This window comes from Lissotriton helveticus, chromosome 2_2, assembly GCF_964261635.1.
Source record: "Lissotriton helveticus chromosome 2_2, aLisHel1.1, whole genome shotgun sequence".
NCBI classification, from domain to species: domain Eukaryota; kingdom Metazoa; phylum Chordata; class Amphibia; order Caudata; family Salamandridae; genus Lissotriton; species Lissotriton helveticus.
Window position 1 is genome coordinate 274,885,034 of NC_136060.1, and position 14,964 is coordinate 274,899,997.

General features: G+C 44.3%; 1 protein-coding gene across 2 annotated transcripts in view; it reads left to right on the top strand.

The window, feature by feature from the left end:
- Nucleotides 1-14,964, top strand: part of ADGRA3 (adhesion G protein-coupled receptor A3) — a 499,756-nt gene that overhangs the window by 337,358 nt on the left and 147,434 nt on the right. For both annotated transcript variants that reach the window (XM_078678405.1, XM_078678406.1), the window contains one exon: nt 11,773-11,922. In XM_078678405.1, coding sequence (XP_078534531.1) covers nt 11,773-11,922 — 150 coding nt within the window. The remainder of the gene's footprint in view (nt 1-11,772; nt 11,923-14,964) is intronic.

The following is a 14,964-nucleotide window of genomic DNA, read 5'->3' on the forward strand; positions in this document are numbered from 1 at the left end:
AAAGTTACCTCTGGCTCCTTTAGTCTGACTAGCACTTCCCAAGCCCTAGCTTGTTCTATTGCACCAATACCTCTTTTAGCATTTCTGAGGAGAACTCTCCCTTCACAGGCCGCCCATTTCTCGAATTCAGCCTTCGACGCGATGGCTTTAGGACCTACAGGGTATATCCAATGTCTTGTGATCTCGTGCTTAGCTAAGACCAAAGTAAAGTCTTGAAACCTAGTGGTGACCCACAGCTTAGCATTGTGTGGAAATAGTCGGAGGATGCAATGTGCAGGTGTGCTGAGGATTGGGCGCTCTATTACCTGCCCTATGGTGGCAGTTATTGTTGTCCAGTAATTATGCAGTTCCGGGCATGCCCACAACATATGTAGTGGTTTCAACCCAATGTCTACGCATCTCGGGCGTTTCCCATCATCTCTTTGAAAAAAATCTATTGATCTGCCCCGGCGTGAAATATGCCATAAGCAATATGAAAAAATGGATGAGACGGATTGGCATTTCTCGAGGAAATGGGGCTCCATACCAGTATATTCTCCTATGATTTGTCTTCCAGGGGAATATTCAGATCCTCCACCCAGTTATCTCGTAGCTTGGTTAGTGGTTGTATTGTGTCTTTGGTCAGGGCTCCGTATAGGCATGTGACTGCCTTAACTCTACCTCCCCCTTTGCCCATATAGCAGCAGGTTGCATGCTGTAGGGGTTCTGCTGGGCCCAATCCCCAATGCGTCCTATTCGCCTCTGCAATCCCTGCATGTAGTAAGAAGTGCCCTTGGGGCAGGTCAAACCCGTCTCTAAAATCTTCAAATGGCATGAGTTCCCCACCATTGTAAGTCTCCTAACCTTGTCGCCCCAGCCTCCTCCCAGTCCTCAAGACCCACCCAATCTGCTCCACGAATGAGCCACCCTGAGAGTGATAATAGTCAAGTCAGGCGAATATGGAAATCTGGTATGTGTCTTTCGGAGAACTCGTCTCCAACAGTGCCTAGCCAAAAGCACCGCGTCAGAGTCCTGAGCTATAGTCTTGTCTATACCCAATATCAGTGTCCACAAAATTTCCAAATTCGGCGCAAGCGGGTCTACCTCCCGGATCTAGGACTGGTGATCTCTCACCCATCTCCCACCCACTGCATTTGAGCGGCTAGATAGTATTGTTCAAATTCGGGGACCCCCAGTCCGCCCTCTTGAGTTGAGTGCTGTATTGTACTCGGAGACACTCGTCTACGACCCGCCCCCCCCACCCCTGCACCTCCTTCCCCCCACCACTGCACCTCCTCCCCCCCCACCACTGCACCTCCTTCCCCCCCCACCACCAAAAGAAAGGACGTCAGTATATAGTGTAAGTCCCTAAGCCATTTCGGTGGAATCCATATTGGGAGTCCTCTAAGAAATATAATAGTCGCGGTAACACTAGCATTTTTAGGAGGGCCACTCTCTCTACCAGAGATAGCGGAAGGCACTTCCAAAAGTCCATGATGGTCTTTAAAGACCTTGTGCCGTGCTCAAGTTACCCTCGAATATGTCCGCTTGGGAATCCTATATTTTTACGCCGAAGTATTCTAGGCAGCGGGTCTCCTATTTCAGAGCACCCTTTCTCCGGCAGTGATACCCCACTGAGTGCCAGTGGGAACAGCTTGGATTTCTGCCAATTCATTTTCAATCTCGACATGTCTACAAATTCCTCCATCAGTGCTCTCGCCCCGGTAAACCCTCACCTATGTTTCCAAGGAAGAGTAGGAGATCATCTGCTTAAAGGTCAATATGGTGGGTATTATGGGAAACATCAATTACAGCGATGTAAAACAATGCACCGCGACTTTTACATCGCATCATCCTTCAGATCGCAGCCTTTTACTACGGATGCTACAAAGGCGCCATGCCGTTAACATCGCATGCAATTACAACGCATGCGATGTTACCCGATGGTAAACGACAGTCACTTCCACAACTCTCTACCCCCTGCCTCAATGTCTTAGTCTCAGCACCAAAGCACTTAAGAAGCAAAATTAAGAAATGCGCCCTTTTGAATCTCCTCTCTGCCCCTCAAACAAAATTCAGGCACCTTGATGGCAGACAAATATCAGTAGCAGAACATCATCTGTCACCTGGAACAACCTCCGTCACCAACTACAAAACACTTGCATTTAAAAAAATTGCTTTTCTGAATCTTTTTGTTTCCCCGGCAGTTCTAATCACACCCCACCTATTCCTTAGCACATAGGAGCTATCCAGTTATGCAGTGTGGGCTCTACAAATGTTATAAACATCTAAATACATATTTTTAAATATTCACGATTCGTGTCATTTCATTTGTGTGTTTTCCAAATGGAAGAGAAAAGAATGTGAGACACACATTTGGGAAATCCGTCAAGGTACCCCCTGCATCACACACCAATTTGTGCATCTGGCAAGTTACCCCCTGCATCACACACCCATTTGCGCATCCGGCAAGTTAGCCCATGCATCACACACCCATTTGCCCATCCGGCAAGTTAGCCCCTGCATCACACACCCATTTGCGCATCCAGACATCAACATGACTGTCCCTTAACATGAAGTGATCTACGGATAACACTTCATTTTATAAGGAGCTCGGACCGCATGACTATACAGAACAATAGTCCATGCATGTGTTTGATGACAGATGTACTCACCAAACTCCCTCACATCAACCTGCAAAACCTACTTCTTTGCAGAAGATTTCTTCTGTAAAATATGTCTGCATGGAAATATCACTTGCAGCAGAATCTTAGCAAAACCCATAAACTGCAGCTTCATGAAAATTAAATGTTTGCCAACTCCTGAGCCTTGGAGGACTAGCTGTAAGTAATAGTATTCTTTCCTGCTGAGCCTTGGAGGACTTGTTGTAAAACGAATGCCGAGGATAATGGACACCACACATCATAGCTACTGCTCTGTATTTCACTAAATAAAGTGCCATTTATGCCAGACCTGGAACACTTGTGTTGAAGTGTTTCTGGTAATATAACTCAGTGGGTTGGGTGCTTTAGTTGGGCAGGCACAGGTTCAAAATCTGATCGTATTTACATTCCTTCAATGGCTCAGTAGACAAGTGGAGTACCAATATGTTGGGGTTGTGCAGCACTTTGAGTCTGCAAACTTGCGGCCGGAAGTGGTGTTTAAATTATCATTCCAATCATATTTTACTCAAAAACTGATTATTGTTGAGTTCTTCTGCCCCGTGTGTAATTTTATATCTTTTAGTAACCATTATCTGCTTCACTACAATGTTCAATTTCTGGAGATCAACAACACCTGCTGTTAGACAGCAAAAAATTTAACTTTTATTTAGAGCCAAAACGTTATTTGTCTGGCATTTTTCTCTCTTTTCGAAGCATGTCAGTCACACTTTGTATGTCTTCACCGCAGGTCTGGTGATCATAACTGCTGTGGGATCCAAGCTGGTGTAGATAGGAAACCTTTTCGCTTCCTCGCTCTCTTGTTTAATGTCCGCATTGCTATCATTCCAAGCCGTACTGCTCTTCTACGTCACGTTGTAATGTCGCGCGATGTAAAGTCGGCGATGTGACACGATAGCCAATTACATGGCCTCATTTGCGTAGCAACAACGTTCGATGAAAAAAATGCCGCTGTGATCGCCGTTGCGATGTGAATGCCGCGATGACAACGCCCGCAAAATAATTGTCGGCGATGGATCGTCAGACAACCGGGTATTATTCCCTAAGCGAATCTCTTGATAACGCGCCCCTGTGCAGGCTAGGAAGGCCAGAGCTTCCATGGCAAGAGAGAGACTAGAGGGGGGCATCCCTGCTGCATCCCCCATCCAACATCGCAACCCTCTGATATCGACCGTATTGTCCTAATCCTCGCACTGGTCTTGTGTAGAGTCGTCTAACGCAACTGGAGAAGCCCTGTCCCAGCCCCATTTTATCTAAGACTCTATATAGGAACTTCCATCAAGACTGTCAAACGCCCTCTCCATATCCACCGCGAAGACCACTTCCTCCCCTGTCCTTTCGTCCCTTCTTCTCATAGTGCTATAAGTTGTCTGATTAACGGTTGGAGCCTCATGGCCAATGTCTTACTTAATATTTTAAAATTGAGGTTTAACATTGATAGTGGTCTGTAAGCTTCTCATTCATTGGTGGTCTTGCCAGGTTTGAGGAGGGGGACAATCAGTGCCTCATGGGTGGAACTTGGAAGTTGGCCCTCCTCTATTGTAAGTGCAGTATTGCTATTAAGAGTATATGGTGCTGGGAGTTTATCATTACAATCTCCCCAGCATCATAATGATTTTAGTCTGCACATTAAACCCACACTGATGCCAGAGTAGGATTTAATGAAAAATGCACACAGAGGGCATCTTAGAGAGGCCCCCTGAAAAATGACCTAACACTAGTTTCCAGGATGAGTGGCTGCTCACCAGCTGCCTCCACTAGACATGTTTCTGGACCCCTAGGTGGAGAGCTTGCTGCTCTCGGGGGTCTGAAATATAAACATCCTGGGACGAGGTGCCAAGCCTCCACCCGGGATGGGCAGGGTACACAAAGGAGAAGCTTCAAAGGCTTGTCGCCTTTGTGAGCTTCCCCAGGCAACATGGCCCCTACCAAAAGTGACCCCCACTTTGGGCGAGAGACTTGGCAAGAAAACAAAGTGAGGAAGGGAGGTGTGCCCACCTTTGCCAACCCCACCCCTTATGTGGGGACGGCGAGGTGTATCACAACTCTCAGTTCCCGTCATCTTGCAGATGACCCAGCCATCCAGAGTGAGGCATATGCCCCCCTCCCACTGTAGGGTTGGCATAATAGGGGGTGTACCCACCCCAAGGAAAGGACCCATTGGTCCCAACCTTTACCTACCTGTAACGCCCCATAATCTAGGATTTAGGTTACCCCTGAACCTTGCCTCCTTAGACAAGAACCAACCAAGAAGAAAAGAAGGAAGACCGAAGAAGCCGTGCTAAAGCTAAGAAGGGGAGGACGCCCACTGGCTTAGCCCCAGCCCTAGCCCTACCAGTATGTCCCCGCCTTGAACCTGCTCCCCCGAAATCCTGGTGTGTCCTGCAGCCAGCAGCCTCAAGAACCCGAACGACCTGCCCTGCCTTCCACAAGAAAGACTTTGTCTCCAGTGAGCACCAGATTTGCTCACCCACAGACTCTGGCTCCGGCCAAATCCTCGAGTATGCACCACTCTGCACCCGACACCTACGGTCGAGTTTGAGTGCACCAACACTACGAGGAGGTCTTCCCGGCGATCCTGACCTGAGATCTGGTGATTTCTGACCTGCCTCGAATCTCCAAGCGAAGCCTGCAGCCTCTTTCTGGAGGATCCCCCCCGACTGCTGCCGGAGATGGTAAGGAAAACCCGACGCCCCTGCACCAGACATCCCACATCCCCAGGCATCCCAACTTACCTCTCCAACTGGTGGTCACCTCCAGAAGATCTTCGTCCCCGAGCCCGCAGGCTTTGTTGCAATGGTAGACTCCCCATTGAAAACAGGGCACTCTGTGCCAAAACAGTACCCTGCACCCAGCCATCCCTCCGCCGCTGCAGTGTACTTTCGGTGCTAACTTGGATTGCCCTTTGCCCTGAGCTTAACACTAGAAGCTTTGCTTCCACAACCTTGTGGCCTTCTCATGAGCAGCCACAAACCGGAGGCCCCCTTTCCCACATTGGATAACATTGGGCCTCAGGACTCTGCACCTGGCTGCCCTAGTGCCGCTGAGGGTGTTTCAAGAGTGCATCCTTGACCCTGGGGGAAACCTGGTGCTATCCCCAGAATACCAACTCCAACAAACAAGTACTTACCTGCAAACCGTTAACTTCATTTTACTCCATAGGAATATATTGACTGTTTGTCCTTGAAAGTTGTGCTAAGTGTGGAGTTGGTTTGTATGAAAACTTGAAAAACTGCTACTTTACAAAAACTGATTAACTTACCTTTTGTCTAGACGATGTCTCAGTGTGAGATCTAGGCATATCGCACTGATTAGCAAAAGTAACTTTAAAAGTAATCTAAAAAGGAACATACAAAATGAATATGAAAAGTAATTGAAAAGTAAATTTCACAAATTGACCTACCTGTATTTCAACCAACTGCATTTTAACCTGCATTCAATTGTAAAACACTGCATAAGATATTGCAAGGCATTTATTTCACTTACCTGTGACAGGTTTGCTTGGTTCTAGAAAATAAATACGACTAAATAATATTTTTATAGAAATCAAATTGGTCTGAGTACAGTCTTAGAGTGTGTGACATCATTTGCTGATTGCGTTTGTACAACAAAGGTTTAACACTACCCTCTGATAAAGCCTTACTGCTCACCCTCACTACCACAAATAGAGAGTAAGGTGCTATCTACCTTTACTCCTACCTACCTATGGGGTTCCACTGGTCTCTATGCACACTATACCTCTTTTTGGTTTAGTATATACACAGCCAGATTCCTACAGCAGCCTCATAATGTTTCCTATCATTGGATTCACAGTGACAAGCCCTTTCCGGGGGTAAAAGTGGTTTTGTCGTGATATGCCTAGAAATGCAACTACAGGAAAGTGGGCATTTCCCTGCTCTAAAACTTTGTGCTCCTTTGTGCTTAATTCTAGTCCACACTGGAGGTTGGGAGCACATCTGGGAATTTCCCAGCGATCACTATGAAACACTGGGCATGCAACTGGAACAACAGACTTCTAGCATTTGCGTTCCTGGCTTGATAGATTGGAGGAAGAAGTTTTGACACTTGGCCTCTCGAGTCAGATCATGGCCCCACTAAAGATTAAGATCTACATTCCACGGCCTCATGGCAGTCAGGACTGAAATTTAGAGAGACATCCTGTGGTTCAAAGGGCAACCCTTTGCACGGCTCCCAACTTCAAATGCACACTGTACTAGAACTACTGGTGCCATTCTCCAGTGTAGGGCTATGCTTGTCGGGATGTATGAACCTGGAACTGCATGGTGCACACTGCCAGAGGAATCTTTTGTGCACAAGGAGTACTGCTGCTATATAAATGAACCACGTCTCCTTCCTGAATAGTTACTGGCCTGGGCGGACTACCTGATGCTATGGGGCACCCGGAAGTGTACTCTCCAAGGGCTTGATTACTTGCTCCCTGTTCTTTTGGAGGTCTCAGGAACATCAGGGATCTCCTACAAGGGACCCACACCATCTACTTGTGACACCTGGAGTGCGGTGCCCTCTCAAGTTCCCACATAGTCTGCTGGATCCCAACTGGTGGCGCAGCTTGAGTGTCAAACTAAGAATTGTGCCTGGAGAACGGATTGCCTGGTGCGGAGCTTCGAAGTCTTGCCTGCATCGAAGATATGAGGCATACATAAGCGTCTTGTTGGTGAGCGGATTCCTCGGTTGCGGGATCCAGCGTGGCCTGCTTTGTTGATCGTGCTGCATCTCTCTAGTTCAACACACTGACTGCATGCTCATTGTAAGTGGTGTCTGATTTACAGGTTGTGACCCTTGGAGGTGGTGATGTAATCATAATAATGCAACATTCTACTTTGTTGGGTATTGCTGAACTTACATCTATTTGTGTGACCAGAACAGTCTGATGTGACCATTATCAACACGCACCGGACGTTGGGCCTCATTTCCAGGGAGGTATGAAAATTGCAACTCTTCGTTGTGTTTGACCGGAGTTGTCTGGTGCAACTCATATCATCACGCATCAGACGTTGTGCCCGGATTGCCTGGGTGCCACTCTGATCAATGTGAACCAGGTGTCGCCTCCTTCAGAGAGGCTTCCCTGCTTCATTCTAATGAATTGATTGTTCCCTTTTTAGCCCTCAGCACGGCAGACCAACTGCCCTCTCCTCACCCGTCATTTCCTGATGACAGCGTGTTTCCAGTTAGTGTTGCCCGGCTTGGGCCTGGGTGTGGTGAGAGTAATTGACGGGGCTGGAGGAACACGGATGCGGGTTAAAAGACTGCGTGACACCCCTCCCCTTCCCTGTGCTTTGCTGAACTGAGCTGGTGCTGGAAGGCTCTTTTGGACCCTTTTGGAGAGACCGACGATTGCCCTCAGACCGTTTCTGCTCTGCATCCTGTGGGTGAACTTCGCGAGTGGGTGCCAAACCCACTTTGCCTACTGTCTGCTAATTAGTCCTGCTACCTACCTACCCACCACCTCCTTCCCTTGGACCCTGACTGAGAGTGTCGGGTGAGTTGGAGGTTTGGGGACATGTTGTCTGCAGTTTATCTCAATCAGTGCACAGCATTAGGGTGTTGAGTGCGTATCTGTACAAGTACGTTCCGTACTGACCTGCCTGATATCCGTTGCACCGCTTGTTGGGGCGAAGTGTGTGTGAGATTGACAGTCTGTGGAACACCTGTGATTCACACAACACGGACCAGCCTTTTTGCCTTACTTGTTGATTTCTTGCCAGAAGAGCATTACGGTCTTCATCCGCGGTGCTGCTAAAAAGTGATATAATTCTGTGTTTGTACATATTTCTGCTATTGTTCTGACCTGAGGTGTACCGTCTAACTGTGTAGTATTGAATTATAAGAGTTACTAGGGTGGGCCTGGTGTGGACAACATGTTGCCATTTGAGGGTTCTGGGGGCGGTGGTCATGTGGGGCTAGCGTTGTATGTCTGGGTGTAGAATATAATCTTTCTCAAGTGTGCATATTGTTGATGTTATTTGAACATGGTTGGGCCTAGTACTGTTAGTAATAATTCTAAATGTGATTAAACCAAGAAGTAGATGATGTTCATGTTGTGTTGACTATTATGTGTGTTGAATACAAACGTTATTTACATACATCACATGTGAAGTCTCTTTTGTGATGCTTGAGGTGTTAATCGTGATTGAGACCATTGCCTCTGTGATCAGCCTGACTGCTCAGTGCCAAGCTACCCAAGGGTGAGCACAGGTTTTACAGTGTGGGCAAAAGTATATGCGTCTCAATTCCTTAGAACACTGTCTGTTCAACTTTGTGGTTTTAACATCTCCCAATGATATATAATCATTAAAAGAAATGGGGTTGTCAATCAGTTCAGTGGACTCATTACAACTCAGTCCTTCAACCTGAGATTCTTTTGTGCATTAGTATTTGGAGCACGTTTGTATCTCTCATGTATAAACTTTGTGAGACCATACCTAATTGTGATGTGCACATAATGACCTCAAACACTGCTTTCTTGATGAAGAAAATCATAATAAGGATCTCCGTGTTCTCCAACCACAGCCTCATACTTCCCTGGTTGCGAAGACATTGCACAATTTAGATAGTCTCCCGAGCTCTGACGTTTTACCTGGAAAAGACCTCCTTTTCGGATGCTTTGTTCATCTGATAATAGCACATGGTGGTCTGTCATTCAGGCAGTGGGGCTACTAAGTTAGGGTTTTGTAAGGCAGGTAGTGTCCTTTATCTCAAAACCATGCTTTAAGAAGCTTGGGATTCTAGGTTATTCATGCGTATGCTGCTAGAACAAATGTAATAGTATTGGCCTTCTGAGGACACACCCTGAATGCTTAAAGCATAGTTGGACATTGCTGTTCTTCTCCCAGCCTTAAAAGATGTTTATTCACATTACCAAACAATTGGAAGGGAGGGAAAGCTGTACAACGTAATATGCCAAATTAGTTTTAAGATTTGGCCCTTTTAGCCATTTTTCTCTTTTTAACAATCCTTTCAAAACCTTGGAGGGACATTAGGTGTGGCAGTTAGTGATTAACCAGTGGGTGTGAGGCTCGCACATGGCACAAGGTGCTCACAAAAGAGTTTGGTGACCCTTTAAAGACATAGTTTTTTTTTAGAAGCTTTTCTGGTTCTGCTTGCTGGTTCATGCAATCCCAATCACTTGTGAATCAGTAAGAACAAGAGTATAACCATGAATTTGACTTTTAATTTTCCACCACCAACCTTAAACTGCCAAAGATGGTTTGGTATAGGATACAGTGTACTTTTTGGGTGAGTAACTCTCCGTTACTTTGATTCTGCCTTGCATCATTTTGTACATACTATAGATATGTACCTATCTTTGTGTATTGCCTTGTATAAACATGTAGAATAATTATGTTGTTGAAAATGAATAAAAATCATCTTTGGTCTACATGTACTTACGTCCATTGTGCATCTATGTACCTTCCATGTACTTGGATCTGTGTGTCTGTTACTTTTCTCCTGCAAAAGCATATCCAATGCACTACCTTATTTCTCATCCTGTACCTCTATCAATATCTTTAATCTACATATACTTACCTCCTTTATGCATCTATATACTTTCATTGTACTTATGGCTCTATATATTTATCAATTTCTTCTAATTTAGCATTACAAGTGCACTACCCTATTTCTCAGCCTGTACTTCTCTCAATATACCGTCTAGCCCAACCTTCTGACTCATCTCAGACTTCTTTCTACTACTCTTTCCAATGCACTACCCTATCTCTCACCCTATACTTCTATCAATATATCCTCTACATCCACTCTCTCATTCATCCCAAACCCCATACCTCTACTTTGATCCCCAAATGAACCCTTTCTAGATTCTCTTCTACTCTACCCCTCCTTGCATCATCTGACACTTCTATTACTATACCGATCCCCCAAATCAAACATTTCTAAGCTCTTCCCACTGACTCTTCCCCTCAAAAAACCCTTTTTACTCATTCAAAAGCCTCCTTATACTGCTATGACCTCAATTTTTTTCACCACTATCCTTTTCAATCAAAATAACAGACTGACATGTTATCTTCTCAAATTCCATATTCCACTATACTAATTCACCACTAATCCTTTATGGGTTCCAGATTAGCGTGCAAGTCGTCAATAAAGCGCTTCAACTCCCCATCAGGGTTACCAGCGCTATATAAATGCAAACCTTTTTCCATTTTCTACCCCTCCCCAACACTTCTCAATCCAAATAACTGACTAACATATACACCACTCAAATTACTTTCATGTTTCACCATACTAATTAAACACAAATCCTTATGGGTTCCGGAGTACCATGCTACTCGCCAATAAAGCTCTTCAAAACCCCATCAATGGGTAGCAAGCGCTATATAAATACTAACCTCTTCCACTCTTCTATCCCGCAACTTACCCTTCTCTATCCAAATAACTGAATAACCTATCCACCACTCCTATATATTTCACTATACTAATTTTCAAAACTTATCCTTTATGGGTTCCGTAGTAGCGTCCTTCCAGCCAGAAAAGCTCTTCAATACCCATCAGTGGTGACCGCTGCTACATCTATGCAAACCTTTCTTCCTCTTTTATCCCTCCACTAACCTTCTCACTCCAAATAGCTTACTAATATCCACCACTCAAATTTCTTTCATATTTCACCTTACTAGTTCAGCACTAATCCTTTATGGGTTTCCGGAGTAGCATGCTTCAACACCCCACCAGGGGTAACAAGCGCTATTTAAATATAAACCATTTTTTTTCTTTTTTTTTCCCTCTTCTATCCTTCCGAATCCAAATAACTGATTAACCTATCCACCACTTAAAATTTACTTGCATGTTTCACTATACTAATTCAACACTAATCTTCTATGCGTCCCGGAGTAGCATGCTACTTGCTGAAGAAGCGCTTAGACGCCTCGTCTGGGGTAGTGCGCGCTATATAAATGCAAATACAATACAATACCTAATATGGCAATCTGTGTCTTTTTCCCAGAGACCGTATAGCTCGATTTTTCTCCTTTTTTTTTTATTGTGGTCTATAATTGTCATTTTTTCTTAGCGCTTCTTTCTGCAGCTTATTTCACCAACCAACTAAAGTTTTTAATGCATCAGTATGTTTTATCCCTAGATGCCGCTCAACTTAACCAGTGCAGGGACGACAGCAAGACAGTTGTTGGCATACACAGTGGAGGCTACAAATTTTTCTGACAAAATGGATGTGGTTTTTGTGGCTGAAATGATTGAAAAATTTGGAAGATTTGTTGAAAAATATAAAGAGGTATGTATCTAAAACAATGCCTAATTATAAGGCACATGTTTGTGTATTAATTTCATCTTTAATTATTGCAAGTCTTATACCATGCCTAAAGCTAATTTTTCATGACCTGGACTTTGCTTTAATGTTCTTAAACCTAGCAGTGCAGACCAGATTATACATTCAGATGCTGTATATCACCTTCATCTAGTGGATGGTCAGAAAGTTACCCAAGTAATACCAGTTTTTCATTATGGGTATGTTTTCAGTGGGAATAACTTCAGCTTGCTGATAGCCCTAACCTGCATATCAGTCTCAGGGTTCACTGAAATTTCCATTTTCGCTTAGGCTTATTTATGCTCTCACAATGTCATCCCTTTTTTCTTATAAAAGATTATTTTTTCATGTTTTTTTCCCCAAAAATGTTTTCATGAAAAGTTTATTATCTTTTGATTAATGTTCGTGTATGTATAGCATCATTTAATTCCATTACCATGCGTAATCAGTGATATTGCGATTATCTGAATTTTCACATGGAAGCCCAATGCTTTTCGGGTCACAGACCCTTCATTAGGGTCAAACTGTAACCATAATAGTTTTGAAAATATACATCCGGTGAATATTTCATGTTCACCGTAGGAAAACAAAACTAACTAATGGGTTTCCACATTAAACGAAAGATAATAATGCACTTTTTCTTGAAAATAATGTTTTGAAAGAAACATGAGAAAAAGATATTTCGTTAAAAAAGAGTGATGCCTATGGGGGAATGGAAATTTCAGTAAGCTGAAGTAGTTGTTACTGTGTTCATGGGATAAAGGACAGGTTTACTTTTGGATTCACAGCTTAAATAGAAAATGTGGGTGTTCTGACAATAGATTTGTTGTAATGTCTATAATGAGGCATTCTGATGGTGCTCGACTGCCCCCCCACACATTTTTGATTTTTATTTTTCCAGCTCTTGAGCAAAATTTGTTTCTTTGAAAACATATGAACAAAGTAACTCTTTTGACATTGTGTTTTTATTACTTTTTCATATTTTGCTATATAGGTCATGGTTTTATTTCAGAATTTCAATATTTTACAAATAACTCACTCTTTATAAAACAAACTAAGTTTAGATTTTGCCTTAATTTGTCCATTGATTCCATGGAATGACCAGCACTGTATTTGTAACCAGCTCTGCCAAGCTCCACGCAATACGGAAAAATCGAACACATTTTAATGTTGGTGTTTGCATCCCCACACTACATTGCCATAGTCACACAAAATTGCAGCTCCTCCGAGCCTACGGGGTGCTGAAAAAATGTAAAAAAACGCAGCTTTGTTCTCTGTTTGCTGTGCTGCTTGCCAGAAGCAGTCAGGCTTGTAATTGTTGCTACAGCCACAATATAAGGCAAAATTAAGTTTAAAAGTGATTCATACTTGATTTTTCACGCCCCAGGCCCAGCACAACTTAATTTCGTTTAATAAACACACTGAGAGCTGAGGTCGGACCTGTCAGGTCACTTAGATCGTGCACGGCATCACTCACTGATCAACAAATGCAGGTGCGCCAGACCCAATCTACTGGTATTTTGTCTAGGGTTAGACGGTTAGCTCAAATTCTTCCTGCTCTGCCTTACCAGAGACAAGGTGGAGCAATGCTGTCTAGGTAGGAATCGCAGAATGAAGGGGCATTCTGTATGCTGAAGGGCATTATCCAGGACTGGAATTGGCCCTCTTGAATCGAGAATGCTGACCTCTGTTTTGCCCCCTCAGTCTGAAAAATCTGCCAGTACCCGGATGTGAGATCAAAGCTGCTGGGGAACTTGACAGCGCCCAGTCTGTCTATGAGCTCATCAGCTATGGTCATGGGGTGAGCAACCGTCTTAGTGACTGGATGTAGTCCCCGGTAGTCCACTCAGAACCTAAGCTCTGGGATGGCTCGCGTTAGTGCAGCCTTTGGTACCAGCACAACTGTGCTGGGCCAGGGCCTGTTGGAGAGTTCAACCAGCCCTAACAACAGCATCTTGGAGAACTCCTTCTTGATACTGGCTCTCACCTTATCTGACATTTTGTTCATTTTGTTTTTAACTGACATACTTCCCCAATATCAATGTGGTGAGCTCAGGAGTTAGGAAAAACAGAGACGAAAACACCCAATGAAACTGGCGATATTATTTCTGCTATTCAGAGTCAGAGTATGGGAGAGGTTAATACCCTCTATTGAACTATTGTGCTTGTGGTTAGATAGGAGGTCCGGGGGAGGTTCACTCTCATCTTCCACTCCATCATCTGTCATCAAGAACATGATGACTTCGGACCTCCCAGAGTGAGGTTTGAGGCGGTTTATATGGAGTACATGTAAGGGCTTCTAGTGGTCCTGACCACTATCAGGTAGGTGGTTCTCCCCCTTTTGCGCTTTCACCTCATAAGGACCCAAACAGTGGTTTTGGAGAGATCTGAGCTTCATGGGTTCCATAACTCACACTTTCTGGACAGTTTGAAAGTCCACCAGAGTAGCGTTCTGGTTGTACCAAAGTTTTATTACCTCAAGATTATCTTTCGCCTTTTTCCAGAAGCTTTGCATCTGGTTACGAAGAGCCAGCATGTAACAGACTGCATTCTGAGGGGGGTTCCTGGGAACTTACTCACACCTCTCTCTCACAAGGCTGAGAGGGCCTCTAACACGGTTCCCTAACTTTGCATCCCTGCCCGCTGCTTTCTTGAAGCTGCTGCTTCACATCCTCATTGCCCAACTTTGCATCGTAAACCCTTAGTCGATGGCATCTGTGATGCGGGATCTTGTAACACTCCGCAACCAGAACTTAAAGTACTTGTTCAGAAGGCCTAACTTGCTCTCTGTATCCTATCCGTGCTCCATCGCAGTCATCCTCAACTTGTGGCTTTGTACTGGTCCGGTGCGACCAGATGACCATAGTTGGCGCTTTGTACTTCTAGGCACTATTTTAAATTAAAGTTTTAAAATTGTATTTCTCTGTGTCTACTGGTTGGGTTTTTTCTTGTGTTATGTTTACACTTTATTACTGTTTGAAGGGCTGCATAAATACTTCATGTATTGCC